Source organism: Mirounga angustirostris, unplaced genomic scaffold (genome assembly GCF_029215605.1).
Source record: "Mirounga angustirostris isolate CCGP_5_RB_7025 unplaced genomic scaffold, mMirAng1.0.hap1 SCAF_8, whole genome shotgun sequence".
NCBI lineage: Eukaryota > Metazoa > Chordata > Mammalia > Carnivora > Phocidae > Mirounga > Mirounga angustirostris.
In genome coordinates, this window is record NW_026991716.1 from 119,344,048 (window position 1) to 119,370,410 (window position 26,363).

Below are 26,363 nucleotides of genomic sequence, written 5' to 3' on the forward strand. Positions count from 1 at the left end.
TTACATTTCCACCAATAGTGCATGAGGCTTCTCTTTTCTCACATCCTTGCCAACACTTATTTCTTATCTTTTTGATTTTAGCCATTCTGACAGGTGTCAGGTAATATCTCATAGTGGTTTTGATTTGCATTTTCCTGATGAGGAGTGATGTCAAGCATCTTTTCATGTGTCTGTTGGCCATTTGTATGTCTTCTCTGGAAAAATGCCTATTCAGGTCCTCTGCACATTTTTTAATTGGATTATTTGGGGTGGGTTTTTTGTTTTTTGTTTTTTTTTTGGTGATGAGTTGTATAAGTTCTTCATATATTTTAGATATTAATCCCTATTAGATATATGATCTGCAAATATTTGTCCCATTCAGTAGGTTGCCTTTTGTTTTTGTTGATTGTTTTCTTTGCTCTGCAAAAGCTTTTTAGTTTGATATAGTCCCAAGAGTTTATTTTTGCTTTTGTTTCCCTTGTCCTTTGTCTATTTTTATTGCAAGAATACAGCATTTTAGCCAGTTGTAACTAGATTAAATTGGCATTCTGGTTCAGGTTAAAAAATTAGCTACTCATTCTGTGTTTCTGTAGGGAAATGTATCCTAATTTTATCTCCTCCAAGGAAGTCTTTTGAGCTATCAAGGGAGGATTTTTAAGTATGAGTGACTTGCATGCAGATAAATGAGAACTGACTAATTTATAATTATAGGAATCTCCAGGGAAAAAAGAAACTAACGGAAATTTATCTGCAGATTCTCAGTCTATACATATTTATTTTTAACTTTGGAATTTTCCTTCTGCAGAAACCCTGGGTGGTGTGGATACCATTGTCAAGATCCCTCCACACTTGCTAAGGTAAGGAGACTGGAGTTGTAAAATATAGTGGGAGTAAAAATCACCCCCTGTGTTTTCCTGAAGGCCCAGATAACCTCATTGGCATATAGCATTTTACTTGTTGACCGAACGCTCTTTTTAAATCCATGAACTGGGATAGTTCATGAGGTTAGCATGATGGGAACCTGACTGCAATGATTTCTAGGCATCCGTGGAATGAGTGAAGTCAGTTATCCAAAGAAAGCAGCTGAAGAATAAGGTGAAAGTATAAAATTGGTCAAGGAGAGAAATGACCAAAACCTAAGAGAGTGTAGACAGATGACAAGATCTTCTACTGCAGACTAGGAAATGGCGCCCCTGCTGGGAAGAAGCAGTCCTACACCCTGTGGGGTGGATTTAAACTCCCACTGGTCCCTTGGCTAGACACCATCTCTCACAAACTCTATAGCCATATACAACAGCCTGGAGATAGTGAGCCTGTTTCCCCTTCACCATTCCCCATCCCCCTTTATCATGAGAGAAATGCCCTGTGTGGGACATTTGGAAAGAACAAATAAGAAAGTTGTCCATAATTACACCACCTAAGGATAACCACTGAAAACCGTTTAACAGATTTTCTTAACAGACTTTTTCCTACATATACACATTTTTACAAATTAATGTGAATTTTATTTATGTTTGTTTCCTGCTTATTGTTTCAGGCCACATCATAAGAAGAACATTTTCTAATGTCAATATATGTTCTTCGAATTAAAATATTATATATTCTTCCATTATATGGCTGCTGTAATGTTTATTTAGTAACTTTTATTATTAAACACTTGGATGATTTCCACATTTTTTTGACATTATTAAAAATGTTGAACTTACAGTCTTTTGTTGAAGAAAGTTCTGTACTGTCAGGATATTATGATTTATTAGGTGTTTTTCATTTCTACAAGTAGAATGAACAAGAATTATGATCCTGAGTTTTTAAAAAATTTATTGCCTCTCCTATAGTATCTGCTGCAAGCTGATATACTGTAAGGAAATTCATGTATTAATCAAACCGAATGTACTTTTATGTGTATAAAGCTAAATGGACAGAATGCCTGGCAATAACACTCTTGCCTGGGGGGAGGGCAGTATCCCAGCTAGAGTATCCATGCTCACAGGAGAACATGAAGACTCTCCAAGACATATGAAGGTATAGATGGTTTAAGGGAGATGATTTTATGGTCCCCATTGTCTATAGGTACTCTTTCTGAAAACTGATTTTGCTACATCTCTTTTTCTATCTTACCTATTATAGTCCCTCTTCTTCTTAAACAAGGAAAGCACCACTATTACCCATCCCATTCTGAATCTTACTGTGTGTGGTATGTTGTCCTGGGGTGCAAAAGTCTTGTCCCACCAACAAAGGACTATGAAAATGCTAGTGTCTGTGTTGGTAAAGGGGACGAATATAATGATCAGACCACACATCTTTTTGTAAATTAGTTTTTACTTCTTGGCTTTCAACAAAATTGAAGGAGGACCTAATCTAATTATAAGATAATAGACAAAAAGATGTTTTGATGATAAGTCTCCTTCATTCTCTTGTTTATATAAATAAGGGTTCTTACTGCTTACATCTAGGAAAGTGAAAAGGTATGGAAATGATGTTAAATTCCCACCTTATTATAACAATAAGGAATACTTCATCCATGGGTATATGAAGTAATTGAGGAGAAAAATAAACAAGGCTTATTTGTTTCTTTAGAAATGCATTTCTAAAGAAACAGATAAAAATAAAATAAGAAAATAAAATTATACTTTCCATGTTAACTACATTAACATTCTTTTAAATATTCATTAATGCTGTTTGGATCAGTTGGTTCCATTAGTAGTCACACTTCAAACCAGAAGAAAATTGAACACTTTTAAGCCTTATGGCCACATGAAATTTTTTAAAAATCACTTTATACACCTTTTGTTACACAGGAATAGAGTAGGGAGATTAATGAAAGCCTCTCAAGAGTTAAAACATTATATTGAGAGAAAATTAATTTGGGGAAGTAGAATGGAAATATAAGTTCGAGGAGAAAAGAGAACAATGTAGCATTTTTTACTGTTAAAGAAGAGTTTGCTCATACATTTTTTTGTTGGGTGAAGGTGATTTTCAAATTGGTGTGGAATTTAGATTTCATTAGATACATTTAAATAACTGATATGTTTTAATTAGAAATTGTAGTATTTCCAATATGCCAGAGTCATAACCTTTTCCATTAATTAAAATCATGATGAAGAAATGTAAATGTCAATTTAAAATACGTGAAAAACAGAACTTTAACGTTTTCTTAGTGGCTGTTTGAACAAAAAAACGTTTAGTAACGGTGCCTTAAAGCCTAGTTCCTAATCCAGAAGGTTGTTGAACCTGACGGCTGGGCTTCTTGTGGTTCTGGGTCTGTGATGAAAGTTCTGCCTATAGTGTTAGGGGTGAGAAGCTGGCAATGATACTGGAGGAACCTCCTGGTTAAGAACGTTCATCAAAAGACAACTGGCATTTTCCAACTCTTGGTGTGTGTGTTGAGGGGGGTGGACAGATGAGTTAGAGAATGCAGTGTTAATGGGGCCTAAACATGGCTGGTCCCCATTTAGCCATGCCATTTAGCTTTCCTTTCACCCATGGCCTTGAGATTTCCCCAGAGCCAGCTTGCCATCTTGTACCACCTATAGAAGAGGGGTCACCAAACTGGTGGGAAGGATGCTGGATCAGGAGCTGTGGATGGATATATATCGGTGTCATTTCATGTCTTCACCCCTGTTAGCAGATAATTTGGAGTGTTTATCCTAATGAGAAAGAGCTGGTGAGGTCATCTTGTATATGTGTATTGTGTTCTGGTGTGCAGTGAGGTCTATCAAACATCTTTGTAGAGAGAATTAAACTGTATGAATGAGATAAAGCAGATGGGAGCATTGCTCTCAAAGGTTTTATATTCAGAGGGAGGAGAATAAAGACATGCATAGCTGGAAAACAGTGTTTTGTGGTAGCCACTGTAAATTTATGGTAGAATTTTATACATTTAAGGAGGTTTCAGTTTGACCATGATTCACAATAGTTGGGAGGCTTTTCATGCCTCTTTTAGGGAATGGGAATAAGCCATAATTAGAACAAAAAGAGCTCTTGAATCAATATTTATCTGAGTTATTTTTTCTCTTTATTGTAAAAGAAGTGATATAATGAGTTATACTGTAATGGGCTTTTCTCTCTGTTTTGAAGTCAGTCTTCCTCTAATTCTTTGATTCTGCTGCTAGGAACTTTTAAACCCAGAGAGTACTTAACTCTGTCCAGTTACTGTGTTTACCAGGGCATCTTTCTATTGTTTGAGTACCTGCTCAAAAAAAAAAACAACAAAAAATCTAGTCATTGTAAATATCTGTACCCAAGAAAGAGTTTGGATATGTTAATTATTTTTCTTCAATTATATTTTAATTATTTTTCTTCAATTACACTTCTATGTACTACATGAGACAGAAACCAGATTCATTAACTATGTCTTGCATTCTCCTGATTTTGTACTCAGATTCAGTTTCCATTTCTGATAATCGCTTAGAAGTGATTATTTACAGATTTTTTGTTGTTTCAGAAAGGGCAATAGGGAATAATTCAAATCTCAAATACTTTTGCTGTGCTGTTTTTCTTAATTTTTCTTTTGCCCCTGACTGATTGCCTTTTACGTTAAATATATTAACATTCTGATAAATACATTGTTTTGCTCAATTGTGTACACTAATAATGATAACTCAGATCAGAAAAAAACTGAAATCTTGAGAGACCTGTGGTTGCATTATCTTCTGCTTTTCTTTTACCACTGATTGCTCCGTGGACTTCTTGTACGAACTGAAGTAGACCAGATATCACATGAAAGATTTTCGTCATTGTAGTGACTGGGCTGAGCCATGCGTAGGGCATTGCAGGGGAGAACCCCACGGTAAAACATTTGAGGTGAAGATAAGGAGTGGTCGGAGGCATTGCCTGTTCTACCCCAGGCTTTCAGCAAGCAAAGGTCCACTCTCATGGTTGGTAAGTGAGCCTCTGTAGCACCAGGGTAGGGATTCATGCAGAATGCCGGTGAGATTCCATGTCAGCGATGGAGGAAGGTCCAGGGATCCTGTCCTGTGAAATATTTCTGAATTTGTTAGTAGAGAGTTACATGAAAGTCATTCTACCTTCTTGCCCTAAGTCTTGCTCTTGAGCTTGGCAGTGAGTTTAAGAGTCCTTACCTTCCACCATGAGGAGCCTGTCCCCTCACAGCCTTTGCTCCTCTTTTCCTTCTTAAACTTCAGGCCTTCCATGTCTTCCCAGGGTTGAAAACCCGTGAATGAGTGGGCCATCGCAGTATCCCTAGACTCAAGAAGGAGGTCATCGATAGCTCAGGCTCTTCCTTTGATTGGGGTTATCATTTCCATATCCTACTTGTTTCACAAGCAGAAGGCAACTGAGGGTGCTCCCTAATTGTGACAGACTTGGTGAAACATCTCTGACCAAGTCAGGTGAGCACGAATAGTCATTGACTTCATCTGTTGTTAGCCACGGGTTTTTCAACCAAGTGATAAATAAGACCAGGAAGCTACTGGTCAAGAAGTATTAGTAGTTAATGACCTGAAATGTTTTCTGTTCTCGGACATTTTTCTACTTTATCCTCTCACCCCCTCTACCTCCCTGCTTTTTCCCTGTGGTTTGGGAATCAAATGATAGAACCAAAATAACCTGGTCATTTCTGGAATCTTCAGGGCTGTGGTCGTTTTTGTTATGAATACTCAGGGCTGATGTCTGTGTTTTGTGAAGCTGTCACCAGCCTTGCTTGGCAAGGAGCAGCTGGCTTAAGCCCACCTGGACTTAACCACAACTTCTGGAATATTTAGCTTCTTGCAAATTGATTCATCGGCCATCCCCCTCCATGCCCCACTGTCCTTGTGATGGCTTGGTTATGATGATACCTGGTTCTGTCTGATCATCTTTCTCTCAGAAATGTTGAAGGGTTTATATTATATCCAACTCTAATTGTGAAAAAGACAAGGGCTCTTCTGTGGACCCTTGTTGTATGCAGTCACTGCCTCTTCCAGATCATTCTTGATCTGCTGGCACATTCCCCAAAAATGTTCTTCCCTGTCTAATGGAGTTTTGCAGTGTTCTTCTGCTTCTGAGTCTTGGTTGGGTGTGGTCAGTCTCTCTGCTGGCATCTGGGCCAGAATGGCTTGCCTGCTGCCTTCTCCAGTGGATTTGAAACTACAAATTTTGGTGACTGTGGATCTGGATACTGGATATCCTCACATAGCTCTACATAAATCTGTAAGAAGGATGCTTTTCACCCCGTGCGAAGGCCCAGAGACCTTAGGCCACTACCAGTTTGCTGTCATAGTTGAGCTGCCTGGCTCTCTGTCATGCTACTCTGTCTTTCCTGTCAGATTTCCAAGAGGTTCACTCGCCTTCGACTGGGACTAGTGGGATGAGTGAGGCGAAGTCAGGCAAGTACAGGGTCAGATCTTGTCTTTATTTAAAGTTTGGTATTTGCTTCATCATGGAATTTTGGCATTCATTTTGAGTTTTTAAAATGTGGCATTAAAACACCTCACACCCGTCAGAATGGCTAAAATCAAAAACATGAGAGACGAGTGTTGGTGAGGACGTTGAGAAAAAGGAACCCTTGTGCCCTATTGGCAGGAATGCAAACTGGGGCAGCCACTGTGGAAAATAGTATGGAGTCTCCTCAAAAAATTAAGTAGAATTACCCCATATGATCCAGTAATTCCACTACTGGGTATTTACCCAAAGAATATGAAATCACTAATTCAAAAAGATCTGTGTACCCCTATGTTTATCACAGCATTATTTATGATAGTCAAACTATGGAAACAACACACGTGTCCATCAAAAGATGAATGGATAGAGAAGATATGGTATATATGTATACAATGGGATATCACTCAGCCATGAAAAAGAATGAAATCTTGCCATTTGCAACAACATGGATGGATCTAGATGATATAATGCTAAGCAAAATCAGAGAAAGACAAATACCATATGATTTCACTCATGTGGAATTTAAGAAACAAAATAAATGAACAAAAAGAGACAAACAAAAAACCTGACTCTTAACTACAGAGAACAAACTGATGGTTACGAGAGGGGAGGTAGGGGGGATGGGTGACGTAGGTGATGGGGATTAAGAGAGGCACTTACGACAAGCATTGAATCACTGCATTGTACACCTGAAACTAATATAATCCTGTTAATTATACTGGAATTCAAACAAAAAAGTGTGGCATTAAAATATTATTTATCTTGCTGACTTTTTAAATACTCCCTAAAATTTTGTGCCCAAGACCAATGCCTCAGTCACATCACCTGAGTTCCAGCCTTGTACTCCCTGTGCTCTCAGAAAGTTCTCATGGCTGCTGGGGTCATTCACGTTCAAGTCAAGCTTTATTCTGCCCCCTCCAGATTCCACAGACTGTTTTTTACTAAGGACCTTGGTTTCCGTCCTGCCTTGAGCGGAACCTCAGTGGCATGCACCATCAGGGAAACAAGCTCTTTCCCATGATGAAGGCTGTGATTAGTAAGACCCCACTTCTGGGATACCCTGTCCCACGTGTACTAGTGTTTTACCGAAGGCATTTCCCAGCCCCCATTCCTCCTCCCTCCTGGGCCCATCTCAGAAGTTGAAATAAAGCATGCTGTTCGAAATCATCTTCCTTCCTCATGCCAAAGCTTAGACCCAAGTGGCACGTCTGCAGTGTTTGGTTACCAGTCCCAAACTCCCCTAAATGGGGCATTAAAACACGAGGGGGGTATTTTCTGAGCTGCTCTTTTCATCAAGATTGTCCACGGAGTGTCTCATAACATGCAGCCTTTCCCACTTCATCATCCTGCTTATCCTTGAAGACTGAGCTGTGTTCGCTAAAAGAGATTCTTCTCTCCGCTGTGCCCTCACTATACTCTGCATAAATCTCTCATGGTGCTTATCCATCAGGTTGGCAGTTGTCTAGGGGTTCTGTTCTGAGACCCTCTCCTCAAGGAAGTTCATATATATAAATTATTCATCTTTTTAAGATTTTATTTATTTGAGAGTAAGAGAGAGAGATCATGAGCAGGGGGGAAGGGTAGAGGGAGAAGCAGACCCCCGCTGAGCAGGGAATCTAAGGAGGGACTTGATCCCAGAGCCCTGGGATCATGACTTGAGCCGAAGGCAGATGTTTAACTGAGCCACCCAGGTGCCCAAATTACTCATCTTTTTATCCTCTTTGGTGCTCTGTAAATGTTTGCAGGATGAAACTCCTTCTCCAAACTGCACTGCCTATCCCAGGGAACCTGTGCCTCATCTCCTAGATTCTTAGAAAACATAGTGTTTGGAAGAATCCATGCCAGAATGGAATCTCAGCTTTGGCAATAGGACTTCTCACATCTCACTGACTGAAAGGGGGAGGTCCCAAAGAGTAGGACCAGAAACCCAGTGCCCAATCCATTGACCTCACCTAGTATAGTCTTAGATTTCTCACTCTCTCCTCAACCAAAGCCCTGACTAGCCTAATGTGTATTAGATCAGGGGTTAGGAGTTGGTGTAGTTATTGGGACCCTGATTAATGTTCTGTGCCAAAGGACATTGATTATGCAAGGGTTCCGGTTCTCATTGGCCCACCTGGAAGAGGCAAGCTGCCTCCTCTCCCACACTCCTAACATGAATTCCACTTGGAGTATTTCTGTTCTAAAGAACTAAAGAACCTTCGCCCCCATCCTGCTCCAACCCAGGAATTGCCCCTTCACTTAGCCCAGGTTATTTACAACAGGAGTGGTATGGATGAGATAAAAATGTCAAGGGAATCCTCGAGCTGTCTTGTTAAAAGGCAGCCATTGGCAGTGAACCTCTTGTTGGCATTTCTCAGCGCCCCTTTGGGAACAATCCCAGACATGGCTCCAGCCACGGCCCAGCTGCCTTTTGCTTACTTTCTCTGTAGTTGTTCAGAGCCAGCCTCAGCCTAATTGCTTTTCTCCTGCCAGTTGTTCCCAGAAAGATGCTAACAGCACTTCTTCCCATTTCCTTGTCTGTGTCCCCCACACCACTCCTCCCCCCGCTCCCCTCCCAAGCCTCTGCCCAGCCTTCTGCATGGTCCACATTCTTTTTTCAGCTCAGATGCTGGCACGTTCATCCCTATCTTGATTGGGGGACCTACTGATCTTTCATGCAGGATGGGAGCACATTCGTCAGCATTTATGCTTTGAGATAACCTTCCACAGTAGTTTCCCACTCTTTGTATGGTGTTTTTGTTTTGTTTTGTTTTGTTTTTGTTTTTCTTTTGTGTAGTATAACCCTATTTTATTTTTTTATAATTTTTTTATGTTGTTAGTCACCATACATTACATCATTAGTTTTTGATGCAGTGTTCCATGATTCATTATTTGCATATAACACCCAGTGCTTCATGCAGTACGTGCCCTCCTTAATACCCATCGCCAGGCTAACCCATCCCCCCACCCCCTCCCCTCTAAAACCCTCAGTTTGTTTCTCAGAGTCCATAGTCTCTCATGGTTCTTCTTCCCCTCTGATTTCCCCCCCTTCATTTTCCCCTTCCTTCCTTCTCCTAATGTCCTCCATGCTATTCCTTATGTTCCACAAATAAGTGAAACCATATAATTGTCTTTCTCTATTTGACTTATTTCACTTAGCATATCTCCTCCAGTTCCATCCATCTTTATATGGTTGTATTGTAATTGCTTTTCTGCTGCTTTTATCTGTTTTAGTGTTTCAGTTCAATGCTTTGAACCCTGGAGCAACATCTACAAGATGTGCAAAATTTAAAATTTTTCATTGAAATAAACATATTCACATAAACTGGGAAAGACTGTGATTTAAAATGGATGAGAGTAGCAAATACCTCAATAGTGGGTTTTTTTTTTTTTAAGATTTTTATTTATTTATTTGACAGCGAGAGAAAGAGCGAGAGCAGGAACACAAGCAGGGGGAGTGGGAGAGGGAGAAGCAGGTTTCCTGCCGAGCAGGGAGCCCAGTGTGGGACTCGATCCCAGGACCCTGGGATCATGACCTCAGCCGAAGGCAGACGCTTAACGACTGAGCCACCCAGGCGCCCAATAGTGGTTTTTGACAGACCGTTTCAATCTCAGCGTTGTTGTTTCTGCCTTTCTTGTATCACGGAGAAGTGTTGGGCTCCCCTTACTAGCTCCTGCGGTCAAGAGGAGGAAGCAAAGGATGCTTCTGTACAATTCCCAGGTCCTGTCTTCAGCTGTGCTAACTGAATGGAGGCTGTTAGCATAAGCACCAGACAGGTGCATCTAATGAGGCTTCCACATTATTCCAGGTGAATTGCAAGCATCTGTGCTTCTCATGGATTTAAGCTCATCTTGAGGTCTTATTTCTTTCTGGTTTCTGCCTTTCTTCCTGAGTACAGCTGACCTCCCTTTGCAGAGGTAGGCAAATGTAAGTCAATTTTGGCTCTGTAGATCTTTTGCTGGTTCTGCAATAGGAAAATGATAGTAATAAAAAGAATAAGATGTTTAAGACCCTTTGGTTAATCTAAGCCTGGCTCATTTTCAATTATAGAGAAATTGAATTTCTCTATATCTTTATCTTTATCTCAGTGAGTCATGAAAGAAAGGAGGGAGACTCTGTCAACCTTGCTGGAGGTAGATAGGGACCATTTAAGTGAACAAGGACTTGCCCTGGAGTTGACTTGATGTTCCATCTTCCTGAGATCAGGCTTGCCCTAAACAGGTGAGCAGAATGACATTTCCGTTTTGGCCACAAAAACCCACTGGCAAGAAGAATGAAGCCTTTAGCAGTGGGGATGCTGAAATCCATGTTCCAAATCAAGGTGCCTCAAAGATCTAATTTCTCTTTTTCCTTTTCCTGCTGCTAGGGAAGACAAAGGGTATTCCTGTCACCTTGTAACATAGCATAAGTAACAATACCATACTATTTCCCAGCTTACAAACAGCTGCTTCTCTGTTATCTGCCAGCCTATAGGCAAGTACTAATGGTTTTCTTGTTCTATTCCCTTTGATAAGGAAGCCCTACAAGTAGCTCTCAATTATAAAGCTTCTCCTTGTTAATAGCCCCTGACCTAAAAGCACTTTTAAATGATCAGTCAATTAAAGAAGTGCATAACCCACCCAAACTAGGATGCAGGGAATATTGGGCTTGACTGATATTTTGGGATGTGAGCAAGATATTAATGTTCAAGAATAGCCATGGCCACTCATCATTCCTTTATGACACGTGGTTGATGTCTTTTATAGCCCTTAGTTCTAAAGGGAAATGTTGGAAGGAAACATAAAACTCCATTTTGAAAAAAATATAACAATCCAATCATGAATTTTCTTTCTTAAGCCTCTTTATTCTTTTTGAATGGAATGAAGGTAGGCTTTTTATTCTGTGTTTAGTTTCTATAATTAAACTGTGCCTTACAGGCAATTTAGGTCCAAATTTCCTACTTTATTTCAAATATGCCTCTGAGAAATTGTTTCTATTGATGGGTTATAACCGTGGATTCCAAGAGATGGGTAGGGACTGCAGCTTATCGATTCTGTGATATAAATGGTTCAGTGAGTTGTTTGTATCTCTCTTGTTCACACTGTAGAGCTTTTTTTTTTCCTCCTGGGGAAGGCATGGTGCAAAGACTAAAATCATATTTAGTTTCTTTGGACATCTTCACTTATTAAATAGTTTATATTTTTTCTGTTTTCATTTTACTGCATATTTATGTGTAGTTGAACTGTATAAATCAGTACAATTATGTAATTATGCAATAATACCCTGGTGTGTCTTTTTCAAGTGAAGTTCAGTAACTTTGACACAGGAGATCTCCTTTACCTGCTCATAGTCCAGTACTCTGTTAATATGATGCCTCATAGCGTGCTTGATAATCTTCTGATTCATATTTTATCAACTAATTTTGGGACACTTAAGAAGACAAGTTAACATTTTGAAAACATTTCTTAGGTGACAGGGCCTCTCCTGTGCATCCTGGTCTCCATCCTGACAGCCCTTCCGTGAGGCAGGGGAACCACTGAGGTTTGGAGAGCCCATGTAGCCGGCCACACTCCTCAAGCCAGCCTAGGGCAATGTCAGGACTGCTGGTCTCTAGACTTTACTGTCTTAACCCACTATGGGGTATTCCCCCCACCAGTATTGATCCATCACAGAGGTTTATTATTTCTTCTTTGTGACTTCTGTGAAAAGCTGAGATATAGAATACTAAATTTCATGCAGTTAGATTATTTGATGAAGCACCAGCATTGAAAAGACCTCTTGGGAAATCTGTATTTAGCCACTGCTCATTCATGAGAGCAACTTACAAACGTAGGAGTAGGGTTAAGATCACCTGGTACTGAAACCACTTTAAACGCAATTTCCAAGGAGCTAGAGCTTTTAAAAGAGAGGGTGTCATATATTCAGGCTGAGGGAAGAGCGGTGAATTATTAGAACTGTTGAGATTAGTGTGTATACAGAACTTTGCGAGGAAATGACCTAAATTGACTTTTCCTCTTTGTAAGGCAGAAGGAGACCTTAAGATAAAAGACTCTGGTCTGGAATTGATGTTGAGTACCCACTAGGGAGGCCTGAGTAATTATGGAATCAACTGACCCTTACCTCTCTGAGCTTCTGCTCACCTGAGTGAGGAAGAAGCTAAGCAGCAGCTAAGGTGGTCTTTTTTTTTTTTTTTTTTTTTAGGGAGGGTTACGATGAGCGAGCTTGCAGAATTCCTGAGAGGAGATTTAGCATAGGCCTGATTTTTACCGAGTTAGGCCTAAACCAAACAAACACATCCAGTATAGATCACATTCTGAGTGGGAGCAGACCTGGGCTAACTTTTAATTTAATGAAGTCCGGAGAGAACTGTTGTATTTTAAAGATTTTTTTTTCTTTCTCTCTCTGAAACTGTAACTTCCCCATCGCTTGCTTTATTTTGTAAGCCTCATTTTGTTTTTCTGTATTTACCAGCTGGGAGAAAAATCTTTCAAAGACAAAAGGGGTTTTGTATGTTTATTTCAGAGTCTGTTGGTAGAGAAGAAGCCAGGAAACTGTGTCCAGCTGGGGTTGGCAGGGAGGGGCTGAACACAGAGGCCACCTGGGTTGACCTGGGGAGGGTGACTGTATTTACCCTATGAGATTTTAACTCCTATTCTGAAATAAGGCTGGATGTGGAAGACAGGGCCCGTTACATGACATTTGCTGAAAGCGGGGAGGAAAGCGCTCATGTGTCTCAGACATAGTAAAAATATAGCTGTAATTTTAAAGTCAAATTTGATTAGGAAAGTGATTGTTAGTTTAAAGTGTGTGCACCCAAGCACCCTGTACCGTGGATGCCTTCATGAGTATTTGCTTGTGATGATGCCTTGCGGCTCTGTCTTGAATGCCAGCATCTCTGTTGGAGGCATCTGGAGCTGTGATCCGTAGTAGGAAGTCAGTGTGCGGGGCTCTGGGCTGTGGTGGGAAAGGCAGTAGCAGGTGGGGGCAGGCATCCTGGGTTCAGAGTCAGCCAAGCAAGCCACATTCTGTGGGCTGGGAGTAAAACACAGACCATCTCCCCTCCGAGAGCACACCACTTGAGGGGAAAGAAAACAGGCAGTGGTGTAATAGAGTAAGTCCTGGGTCCAAGTCCTGGTTCTTCCATGTATGACCGTTGGGACCCTGGGCTGGTCAATTTGCCCGTCAGCTTCTATAACTGAAGATGGACACTGAAAGGTGGTATGGTGCCTCTGTTTCCCGACTGTGATCATTGCCCAACCAGTAGATGCAGAGACCCTGTTACAGACCACAGAGACAGACTCAGTCTCCCCGAAGAAGGGCTCAGCGTGCTTGCATGCCCCCTCCCGTCCAGGTGAAGAGACAATTTACCTCCTCCTCTCTTCTCTCTTCTCAGCATCTGAGCAGGAAAACAGGTTCTAGCCCATAGGGCTTGTTGCAGGTCCCTCCATGTTACAGGCATATATTGTTTCCAGCTTTATTGAGATATAGTTGACATAACATTGTGTAAGTTTAAGGTGTACAACAGGATGATTTGATTTATGTTTACATTATAAAGTGACTACCACATAAGGGTACTTAATATCCATCCTCTCACATAGCTACCATTTTGTGTGTGTCTATGATGAGAACTTTTAAGGAAGATCATACAGTATTTGTCTTTCTCTGACTTATTTCACTTAGCATAATGTTCTCAAGGCTCATCTGTGTTGCTGTCAATGGCAGGATTTCCTTCTTTTTCATGGCTGAGTAATATCCCATCATGTGCGCATGCACCACATTTTCCCAGTCCATTCATCTGTCACACCAATGCAGCAGTTCTCAAACCTTTGGTCTTAAAATGCTTTACACTTTTCAAAGTTATTGAGGACCCCAAAGGGCTTTTCAGGAAAAATATTGAATTGTATCTGTCAATATTTACCACATTAAAAGTTAAAACAGAAAGTTAGAAAAAATTATTAATTCATTAAAAGTAACAAGAAACCTATTACATGTTAATATGAATGACATTTTTTATGAAAAGTAACTACTTTAAGAAAATTTAGCAAGAAGAATTTTATATTTTTTGCAAATCTTTAATATGTGGCGGTGTAGAAGGAAAATAGCTGGAATCTCAGCTCTGCTTCTGCATTCAATCTGTTCCAATATGTTTCTTTGGTTGAAGGAGATAAAGAAAATCCTGCCTCATACAGATAAGTGGTTTAAAATGGGAAAGGAATCTTAATCGCCTTTTCAGATAATGGTGGATATTCTTTTTTGAAAGAGTCCACCATATACTGCTGAGAGATTGAGAATGAAAATACTTTTGAGCTTGTGGGCCCTCTGAAAGGGTTTTGGGCGTCTAGGTTACCCTTTGAGAACCACTTCTTCCCCATTTTATTTATATATATATTTTTTATATTTTTAAAGATTATTTATTTGAGAAAGGAAGAAAGAGGGAGAGATTGCATGCAGAGGTAGGGGAGGGGCAGAGGGAGAGAGAGTCTTCAAGCCGACTCCCTGCTGAGTGCAGAGCCTGACGTGGGGCTTGATCTCACGACGCTGAGATCATGATCTGAGCCAAAACCAAGAGTCAGATGCTTAACGGACTGAGCCACTCAGGCGCCCCTCTTCCCCATTTTAGATGTCAGAATCTTGAATCCTTCATTCTTTTTTTTTTTTTTAAGATTTTATTTATTTATTTGACAGAGAGAGACATAGCGAGAGAGGGAACACAAGGAGGGGGAGTAGGAGAGGGAGAAGCAGGCTTCCCCGCGGAGCAGGGAGCCCGATGCGGGGCTCGATCCCAGGACCCCGGGATCATGACCTGAGCCGAAGGCAGACGCTTAACGACTGAGCCACCCAGGCGCCCCGAATCCTTCATTCTTAAGATTCACCAACCCGGTGCAGTTGGGGTCACCCACGCTCAGCATCAGGCTCTATGCTGGGTGGGGAGTCTGCTTGAGATTCTCTGCCTCTCCCTCTGTCCGTCCCCCTGCTTACGTGCTCTCTCTCTCTCTCTCTCAAATTAATTAATTAAAACAAAAAGCCACCAACGCTTCCTCTTACCTGGGATTAGGCGCTTCTCCCAACCCTGCCCTTTCCAGGCCTGTCCTTGGGCTCCAAGCTTTAGGTCTGCACAGCAATCAGGTTATAATGCTTTGTAAGGAGGTGAAATCATAAGTGAAACCTCACCTGATAAAATAGGCTCCTGGTGTTTTGGCAGTTTGCAGCATGATTCAAGTTTCTGGGTTTTTCCCCCACCTTCAGTGCTGAGTTTCAAAGTGTGATTTCAAATAGAAGAACAGATTTCAGGTACAAAGGAGCAGATACGAATCTGAACTGAAGTAGTGTTATTCTGATTCCTCCCAATCTGGAGAGGCCTAACTGGTTCTTGGGGACTAGAGACAAAGGAGCCCGAGCAGGCACGATCAGCAAAACTTCACCATGGCAGATTCAAGTGTTGTTTCATAAATTCTAGCATCTGAAATAAGGAAGCTGAAATCTAATGCCTCCTTGTCTTCCTCTTCCATTTTTGCATCTAGACTCAAGCAATGTCTTTTAGCTGTCCTCTTTCCTGTCAGTCCATGATGAGGGTGGCTGTTCATGGAGTTATGGGAGCAGGGGTGGATCCAAATTTCCAGTAGTACTGACTGCACCTCATACCTGCCTAAAGGTAATGGTTTGGTTTGGTTTTGAACCAGAAGACATGCAGCAGCAGTTTTCCTAGGTTAGGAGGTAATTGTCCGCATGTGTAAATTCTCTGCGCCTTCCGTCATTTTCCCCCAGAACAGAGACCTCTGGTGGCTTACCCAACATCCATTCACCCCCTACCTTAACCGATAGGACCTGACTGGGTGTCAGGATCTGCTTTTATTGTCAGCCCTGTGCTTCAGAGGAGCCTGCCCCATCGCAGGTGTGACTTTCTCGCCTGGCCATGGGCGTGCCCTGTGGCAGGTGTATCAGAATGGAATGTGAGAGGGATGCTATCTCAGACTCGTGAAGGGGGAGTTCTTTCTTCCCTGAAAGTTCTCATCTTCAAATGATGCTTCCAACGGCCACAGCTTGCTTTGCAGCTGCAAGGGGAACCAGTGGAGGGTGGAAGGGGGTCGGGGTGGGGTGGGGTGTGTGTGGGGGGGATGACACTTAAAGGGTAGATCACCGGAAAAATGGAAAGAACCTGGGTTCTTGGCTGTGTCATTGGAGCACTGAATCACCTAAAACTGGGGCCAACCTGCCTCCGTGTTTAAGCCAGTAAGGGAGTTGATTTCCTGTCACTTGCAGCTGAAAGTGTTCTCCCTGATACACCCACTTTAACGGCATCCACATGACCCCCAGGGATCCAGGGAGAGGGAGCCCAGGCCAATGCGGCAGCCTGGAACATCTCTAGGTGGAGTCCCTTTCCTGTTGTCTGGCTGCATTTTGACCATTTTGCTGACCTTTTAATTTCTTCTGCAGGATAAGGGTAAGGAAATTCTAAATTAAGTATTTGGTAACTCCCGTGCAATAAAAAGGGCATTTACATCTGTGGCATTTACAAGGTCTGGGAGCCTGGAGATGGGGCTTTGGCACCCTCTCCCACACCCTGGGCACGCTGGTGCATAATAAAGCCTTGTTGTTCTGCCACAAATAACTGATTTACTCATATGCTTCCCTGCAGCTAGACTCTAAACTCTGTCATCCTTATTCCCGGACCCGTGGTGTAGTGTGCCTCCCCACAATATTGAAAGTGAACAAGTATGAAGCATCGACCTATGCCAGGCATTGTGCTAATGACTTTATACATTATCTTACTAAATTTTACAGTAAGTACAATAAGTGCAAATATAATTTATATTTGAATAAGAAAACTGAGGCTGGAGTGATCAAATCATTTGCCTGAAGTCACACAGCTAATATGGGGTAGATAGAGGTTCAAATACAGGTTTGACTTAGAAGTTGTTCTTTTAACTCATATAATCTATGTCTTCAATGGATATTTGCTGAATACCCATCACTTAGATATGTTACTGTTTTCCCTTTCTATCCCTTCATTTCCCCTTTCACCTTTGGGAAATGTATTGGGGCAGAAGGCACACGTGATTACTTGAATATTGGCTTTTCTCTAAAAATTGGTTTTAGGGGGTGTCTGTAATCAGTTGGTTAAGTGTCTGCCTTCTGCTCAGGTCATGATCCTGGTGTCCTGGAATCAAGCACTGCATTGGGCTCCCTGCTCAGTGGGGAGCCTGCTTCTCCCTTTCCCCGCCCCTGCTTGTGCTCCCTCTCGTTATCTCTCTTTCAAATAAATAAAATCTTAAAAAAAAAAAAAAAAGAAATCGGCTTTAGTAGTATATAAGTTACGAATGCATTCAGCTGTAAGTAATGGAAAGCCTAACTATGGTTTAAACAAGGTGGGGCTTATTTTTCTCCTGTAATAGGCAATCTGGTATGTCTAGGATACTGCTGACCTTCCATTATATTTGGCTTTTTGAACCGCAAAATGGCCCTTGCAGCTGTAGTCAGCATGCCCCCACCCAACACGGAAGGCAGAAGGGCAATGCCAACTAAACCGGTCCTGCCCTTTCCATCAGGAAAGCCAAAGTACTTCAAGAGCCACAAGGGAGGCGGGAAAAGTAGGAAACAGGATGGTCGGGAACAACTTAGACCAATCTTGATTTACCCCTTGAGGCTGACCACGCCGTCAGCCAAAAGCAAAGTTGCAGTCAAGTTGCTAAGAAGAAGACCACTAAACCTGCAAGCCACACGTCTCAAAGAAGCAGAGGCTACAAGAATTTGAAAAGGTGATAGAGCTACCCCATCCTGCTGATAAGATGAGTGAGATGTACAGAGACCAAGAACTGGTTTCCTTAGGCTCCGCTGTTCTTCTCACTGTGCTTCCCTCCTATTTCCCATATAATGTTTGCTTTCAAAGCTCTTTCGTATCCCTACTCAGGTGATCCTTCCCATCCTTTCAAAGGAGTCTAGAAAGCTTCTGTGCTTTCCTTGTGAACAGAAATTGCACACCCGAGAGACCAAAGTAATATACTTAGGATTATCCCTGACATTTGTTGGCCAAAACGAAATCACCGATTTCCAAGTTGAGCCAACGATGTTTTTTTAACAGACTCCATTGCCTTCCCTGACACTGTGATCTTCCCTGATAGCTTTATACTTAATCCAGAGCAGGGGGCCTTCCTGCCCAGATACCCTGGACTTTCCACTGGGCAGGCCCAGCTACCCTGGCTCCCCAGCATGGATGGCTTTGACTTTTCAGGGACAACTGGGTGGAGCCCAGCCTGCATAGAGATCTCGGGTCCCTTGGAGTCTCCAGGGAGAAAGGACAGCCAGCTAGTGCCCACAAATTGGAGTATGAACGTTTTTCTAAGGTTGATTTAACCCTGCCTTTCAACAGCGGGGTTCTTGGTCATTTTGAGCCTGGTCCACTCGTTCTTGCCTCCCCAGGCTGGAACTGAGAGTGTCCCGGTGCCTTCTGACACTCAGGGAAGAACAAACACTGTGATGCAAACACTGTGTTGAGTCACCCTAGTGACAAGCTGTCTGAGTAGCTGGAAAGGTGTTTCAGGGATAGAGTGTTAATCTCAGCTTTCCATAGTAGGGACCTCTCCCATCAATATTAGGCTAGACAATGAATGGGGGTCCTTTTTTTACCTTTGAGAAGGAGAGACCCCTTTCCTTAGCCAGGGGTTTCTACGTAGGGAGATTTTGCCAATACAAATAACAATTATAGCAGAATTTTAATTATAGTGTTTAAAATACTTGAATACTCTGTGGGTTTATCTACAAATTTCCCTTTCTTCCATGTGAACATCTTTATGAGCCTGCAGGATCTCAGCTTGTTTTCCCGGATTTTGTGGGTACCCGTATATGTACTTTTGCAAACTAGGACTCTATTTAGCTGTAGGCCATTTAGAGCCAAGCCTGTAGCCCCTGGCTGTGTGCCATTCGCGCTCCGTGATCTCTGGTGGCTGTGGCTGGCGACAGAAACACCCGGCCGACTCATGTTTACACCCATGAGGCAGAGGAGCGCCACCATGGCCCTCCTGGTTTGGCCAAGCTTTCAGTCCCTTGATGTCCCATGTTCATGCCCTGGGCTGGGATTGTTTTCAGGCAGCGTGTGCTGTCTTGATCTTCAATCATCTCACTAAGAGAGCAGTCCGCTGCTGCTTTTTCTCTTCAGTACATAAAAAAAAAAAATAGGGGGCATATTTGTTTTCCGTCCAGTACGTGTTTCATTTAGGAAGGTCATGTGGGTAATAGATTCGACACCACCCAGAGTGGAGTAGAGCAGCCCCTTGCTGATGTATTGTTACAAACACAGCCGCTTTCAGGATGACTGGGCGCTAAGGCCATTTAGCAGGCTGAAGGGTAACTAAGTTAGCATGCAGACCCAGTGCCAACCTTTAAAATTAAATACATCCCGAGAAACAGTCTTGTGTGCATATCAGATCGTGCCAGACCTGAGGCTGCTGAGTGGCCGATTAATGTGGATTTTATCCAGCTGAGTCTACAGGTGGGGCAAGGGGAGGTATAAAATCTATAACATGTTTAAAGCAGACGGCTAATAAGGAACCAAACCGATCTTTTTGGCTCTCACCCAAGGCCTGTTTTTAGAGAGTGCTTACAGAGCAGAATCTTTTGGGATATTCAGTGATTGAAACACCACACACACACACACACACACACACACACACGACTGTTGGGAGAAGTTGCTATTTGTGGGAATGTAAAATTTTACGTCATTGTTCTCTGTCTGATGCTTATTGCCAAAATGTATTGCTTAAGGGGCGTGATCTTTGTACGCAGATGGCTGAACGTGATTTTTGATGCCTATGGGGACCGACGGGGAGACGAACCATGAAAGACTACGGACTCTGAAAAACAAGCTGAGGGTTCTAGAAGGGAGGAGGGTGGGGGGATGGGTTAGCCTGGCGATGGGTATTAAAGAGGGCACGTACTGCATGGAGCACTTGGTGTTCTACTCAAACAATGAATCATGGAACACTACATCAAAAACTAATGATGTAGTGTATGGTGATTAACGTAACATAATAATAAAAAAATAATAAAGTAAAAACTAAAAAAAAAAAAAAGAACAGTGTGGTTGCCCAGCAGGAGCACAGATGCTCCAATGAAGCTGTAAATCCCCTAGAAAGCCTGAAGGTCTCAGAATTGCCTCCTTTCCTCTGAAAAACAAACTGAGGGTTCTAGAGGGGAGGGGGTGGGGGGATGGGTTAGCCTGGTGATGGGTATTAAAGAGGGCACGTTCTGCATGGAGCACTGAGTGTTATACGCAAACAATGGATCATGGAACACTACATCAAAAACTAATGATGTAATGTATGGTGATATAACATAATAAAAAAATAAAATCCTTACTGATGCCTATGGGAAAAGAACTGTGGGGCATTTAATAGGACACAGGCTATAACTTCAAAATATAAAAAGGCATTCAGTTTCTTTTCCCAGCTTTATTGACGAACAAATTTGTATCTATTTAAGGTATATAGCGTGATGATTTGAGATATGTATACATTGTGAAATGATGACCACAATCAAGTTAATGGACATATCCATCACCTCCATAGTTACAATTTTTGTGTGTTATGAGAACACTTAAGATCTACTGTCTTAGCAAATTTCAAGTATATAATAAAATATTACTGACTATTGTTACCATGTTGTACATTACATCCCCAGAATTTATTCATCTTATAATTGAAAGTTTGTACCCTTTGACCAACATCTCCCTATTCCTCCACCTTTTAGCCCCTGGCGACCACCATTCTACTCTCTTTGAGTTTGACTTTTTTAGATTCCACATATAAGTGAGATCATGCAGTGTTTGTCTTTCTGACTCTGGCTTATTTCACTTAGCATAATGTCCTCAGGTTCATCCATGTTGCACAATTGGCAGGATTTCCTTCTTTCTACAGCTGAGTAATATTCCATTGTGTGTTTGTGTATTTATGCTAAGTATCTGAAGTACAGGTATCTAGGTATATCTGATATATATGTAGATATCTATATAAATATAGATATCTAGGTAGATACATATCACATTTGCTTTATCCATTCATCTGTTGATGGACACTTAGGTCGTTTCCATACCTTGGCTATTATGAATAATGCTGCAGCGCACGTAGGAATACGGATACTTCTTTGAGATACCGGTTTCATTTCCTTTGGTTATATGCCCAGGGATTGTTGGGCCATATAGTAGTTCCATATTTAATTTTTTGAGGAAGCTCCATACTGTTTTTCATAATGGCTGTGCCAATTTACATTCTCACCAGCAGTGCACAGGGCTCCCTTTACTCCAGATCCTCGCCAACCCTTGTTATCTCTTGTCTTTTTGAAAATAGCCATCCTAACAGGTGTGAGGTGATGTCTCATTGTAGTTTTGAATTTGCATTTCCCTGATGATTAATGATTTTGAACAACCTTTTAATGCACCTGTTGAAAATTCATGTCTTCTTTGGAAAAATGTCCTTTCCATTTCTTTGCCCATTTTTAATGGGATTATTTATTATTATTAATATTATATTATTGCTATTGAGTTATATGCATTTCTTACATATTTTAGATATTAACCTCTATCAGGTAGATGGTTTGCAAATATCTTCTCCCATTCTGTAGGTTGCATTTTCATTTTGTTGATTGTTTCCTTTGCTGTGAAAAACCTTTTTAGTTTGATGCCCCAGTTGTTTGTTTTTGCTTTTGTTGTCTGTGCTTTTGGTTGTTATCCAATAAATTGTTGCTAAGGCCAATGTCAAGGAGCTTTTTTTCTATATTCTAGGAGTTTTGTGGTTTCAGGTCTTACATTTAAGTCTTTAATCCATTTTGAGTTGATTTTTGTGAGTGGCATAAGAGAGGGTGTCTAAAAGGAATCCTTTGTGTCCTACAGTATGAAATATACATATTTTAAATTATCTAGAAAGTAAGAGAATACACAAACAACACACTTGTGGGGGGGAAAATGAATGTTTTTAGGTTGTGAAGTATGTTCATACTGTAGAAAATTCAAAAGCCTAGAAAATGTAATTCTTGACATACAATGCCATGTTACTTGAACTATTCATAGGTTTCATTACATCCATACTTTATAGATGAGGACACTGAGGCATGGAGCAGCTAGGACTTGCCTAGGGTTAATCAGTAATAACTTGTAAAGTCTGGACTCCCACCCTTGACAGCTGGATGCAAAAGCCAGATCATCTAGAGATAATAAATCTTAACATTGGTTTATTTTCTTTTGAATGTATGTCATAAAAATTAGGTCACAAGGTATGTAATGTTTTGCAACTTGCTACTTTCACTTAGTATTGAAAACAATTTTCAAGTGCCACTAGGCATTCTTTAAAAACATTTTGAAGGCTATTAAAATTCCATCCAATTGATGTACCATAGGAAAAATCACTTTAATATTTCCCTCATTGTTCTAACAATTGATCAAAAATTGGCATAAAATGCTGGAGAGCTCCTCTTCTTTGAAGGTATAGTCTCAGTTTTAAAATTTAGTATGCCATTGTAATATTAGTAAGGCAGTTCACTTGCTTAGTAGCTTTCACCACCTTCATTACCAGTTGATTGTGAGCCAAGAAAGGTGAATACATTTCCCCCCACAGTTATTTAACAATATCCCTAACCACCTGTGTCACCAGCTACAATATCCTATAGGGTGGAGGAGGCCCTAACCCTGCCAGGAGGGGCTCTAGAAATGCAAGTAGGGTCGAGCAGAAGCATGGAGGAGGGTAGCATTTGTAAAGATGGATGGATGTGTAAATAGAGAGGACATGAGGTTTAAAAGCACTGAGCGTGCCTTTGATGAACGATTGTTAGACTTGAATGGTACAGTCTATCTTGACACTGGAGATTAAGCTTTAATGTATTGTTCTTGGCCTTTCCCTGTATTCAAACTAGCCAGATGCTTAGCTTTTACATCTTGGATTAAATTTGACAATTTAATGCTGAAAATTTTATTGCTGTAGCTAAAAAGTCAATAAAAGAATAGAGGATACAGATTTTTCTATTTTCTGTGACCTATAGGCCTATACATTTTATATCTGAGTGTGCCACTCAGATGGAACCAGTTCTCAGATGTACCTGTCCTGAGAAAAGTGGAGATTATTGCACTGGCTTTCCATGTGCTGGGTTGTTTTGGGGGCGAACGTAGGTCAATGGAAAATAAAAAAAATTTTATTACTTTGGTTAATTTGCAGGGATGCCTGTGCTTGTCTCCATCTTGAAGATGCCTTTCTCCTCTGCTTTTAGCTTTTGCTTCCTCATGATGGAGAGGTAGCACGCTGCTAGGAAAGAGAGAAGACTTTTGTGTCACGTAGTCCTTATATTTGAATCTGGACTCATCCATTTACCAGTTCTGTGAATGGGTACATGACTTTGGGAGCCTCCATGACTTGAACTGAAAAATGAACTCAATAATGCCCACCATCCAAGTTCTCATGGGGATTAAATGAATTCTAACATAATGGGAAAGTTCCCAGCTCATAGCCTCCTCAGATGGATGGGCTTACACTTCTTCTTTCCACATCTCCTCCTCTAGAGCCATGATCAAAGTGTTCCTTGTTTTTCCTGTTTTAACAGTAGGGTTAAGCTTCTAATGGGACCTAATGCTGTATAGTAGCTGGGTGACATGGGACAAAGTACTTACCATCTCCGAGTCTGTTAGCTCATTGATCATGAGGAAATAATCAGTTTTGTAAGTACTCAATTAAATGAGATCATATATGTATGACCAGTCCTTATGCCTGGTACAGAGCGGGCACTCAGTGACTGGTAGGTACTAGTACTGATGGACATGTCTCTGAAAGACAGCTTTCCTTCTGCCATCTTTCTATGCATCACAGCTTCTGTGACTTGTTTGCTAGCATCCTTTCTTCTCATTCACTGGCTGGAGGGATTTTTCTGAGCTCTGTCCTTCTGCTATCCTTCTTCTTGTACTTTGCCTTGGAAGTTTCAAGGAAGGAAGATGGATAGCTTCTAATTCCTGAGCTCCAAACCAGTACATCCAGTTTTCTACTTACCAACACCAAAGGAACCTGAAACGCAAAATATATAAAATACAGTTATTATTCTTCCCATTTCCATCCTCAAAATTGTTCTTTCAGTAGGTCCTCTCTACTCCACTTCTGTGCTATCTCTAGGTTCCGTTTCTTCCTTTCCATTCCTGAATATGGCCTAACTGCATTGTACTTTTAGCACTGGGGCCTTATAACAGTGTAGTGTCTTCCTCCAGGCTTTGCTGCCTCCAGTAAAAAAATGACGACAACAACAAAACTATAGTAACAAGACAGTGGTGACAGTGAGAAAAAGTACCGTGAAAATAATAATTTGTTGAGTATGTGCAACATGCTAAACACTATCATACCACCCTAAGTCCTGGGAGAAGTGGTACCCTTCTCTGGGCTCACGTTGTAGAGGCCCCATTCTTGTCCTCTCCAAGGTAGAGGGAACATTCCCACCCAGAGCCCACCCCATCCCCTCAGCTCTTGCTCTGGGCACTTGAGACTTCAGAATTCCCTATTTAGACTATGCTGAGCCTCCTTCCAAAAACTGCATGTGGACCTCTTTCCTGGCTTTATCTTTCAGAAAGCAGATAGATGGTGCCATAGATGTCTACATATCTAGGCCCAAGGGCTGACTAAACAGCAGCTATTTGCATAGTTTGTAGTCTGAGACCCATGCCATGAGACCCTTGTGGGGTAGGACTGAGCCAGAGGTAGGAAGAGAAGGGGGTTGGGCCAGGAATCTTCAGGAGTGCTGTAAATGTTAGAATGGGAAATCAAGAACTTTTCTAATGTAGCTTTTTATCGAATAATTATAATACTTCTCCATGTAGGTAATATTAGATCCATATATAAAGTGAGAGTTGCAGAGGTTAAATACTTAGTGTACAGATTATAATTGGCAGAGTCTGAATTTGATGCAGATTAGTTGGACTCCAGAATTTTATTCCATGATTGTCTATCCATTCCCTACATTGTAGCCAGAGTTCCATTTTGTAGAAAACGTCTGGGGTCACATTGTTCCCTGGATTAAAAATCTTCCATTAGCTCCTCATTTTCAACTGGCTTAAGGCCAGTTTCTCTGGGATACCATGCAAAGACCCTTCAAAAGCTGCCTCGAATCTACCTTGCCAAACTCCTTTCTCATCAGTCTTCCCACTATGACTTATCTGGTCATAATGAACCCACTCTGTCCCTTTGTACCTACAACCTCAGTTGGGTATGTCTTTCCCACTTCTTTCCCTGGCTTACCAAGTCCAATACTACACTCCCAATTTCAAGGCCAAATGAATATCACCTTGTCCATGAAGACACTTGAATTTTTCTAGACAGGATCTCTCCTATTCCTGTTATACGTTCATAGTTGATTGTTTATACCTTAATAAAGTGTGCATTGCTTTATTACCTATGTTTTTATATTGTCCCGTGTCTGTTACTTTCCTGAGGCTGTGGCTTCCACGTGGACATGAACTGTCTATCTTATCATTATAGGCCTATGTTTTCATACAAAGTCTGGACATACATAGTAGGCTAGATATTTATTTTTTTAAGAAAGACCCTTTTATTACTAAGAATCTTATGTACTTTTCACAAGTGCGTTATTAACAATTGAGGAATACAAATTTTAGTTCTGACAGTTGTGCTGATCTGCTAATGGACTGGTTTTTTAAGGCATTTTGACATCACAACTGGCAATTTCTATTTAACAGGAAAATGCTACTTTACTTTTAGCCCTATAATTTCACTATCATGGCATTTAAGTGATGAGAAGTCATTATTAAAAATGTGTATATCTATATTACTTGTGAACTTTAACAGGCCAGTGAGTTCTGAATAAAGCCTAAATCACAGTTTTGTCTCAATGTGACTAGTTTAGTTTTGCCTTTTTAAGTTACCTGTGTGTAGTTACATAGACTTTTCTGAAAGATATTTATACCATTAATTGTTATTTTTCAAGAGGTAGCTACCTGTTTGCATAAAGTTGTCAGCACATAAAAAAGATTATGTTGTGGTATTGTCCAGATACCTTTTCTTCTTCCCTA

At 41.1% G+C, this 26,363-nt stretch overlaps 1 protein-coding gene across 4 annotated transcripts in view; it reads left to right on the forward strand.

Moving 5' to 3' along the window:
• The window catches only part of ARFGEF3 (ARFGEF family member 3), a 174,088-nt gene that overhangs the window by 7,731 nt on the left and 139,994 nt on the right, over nucleotides 1-26,363 (forward strand). For all 4 annotated transcript variants that reach the window (XM_045865618.3, XM_045865620.3, XM_045865619.3 and 1 more), the window contains exon 2: nucleotides 785-836. In XM_045865618.3, coding sequence (XP_045721574.1) covers nucleotides 785-836 — 52 coding nt within the window. The remainder of the gene's footprint in view (nucleotides 1-784; nucleotides 837-26,363) is intronic.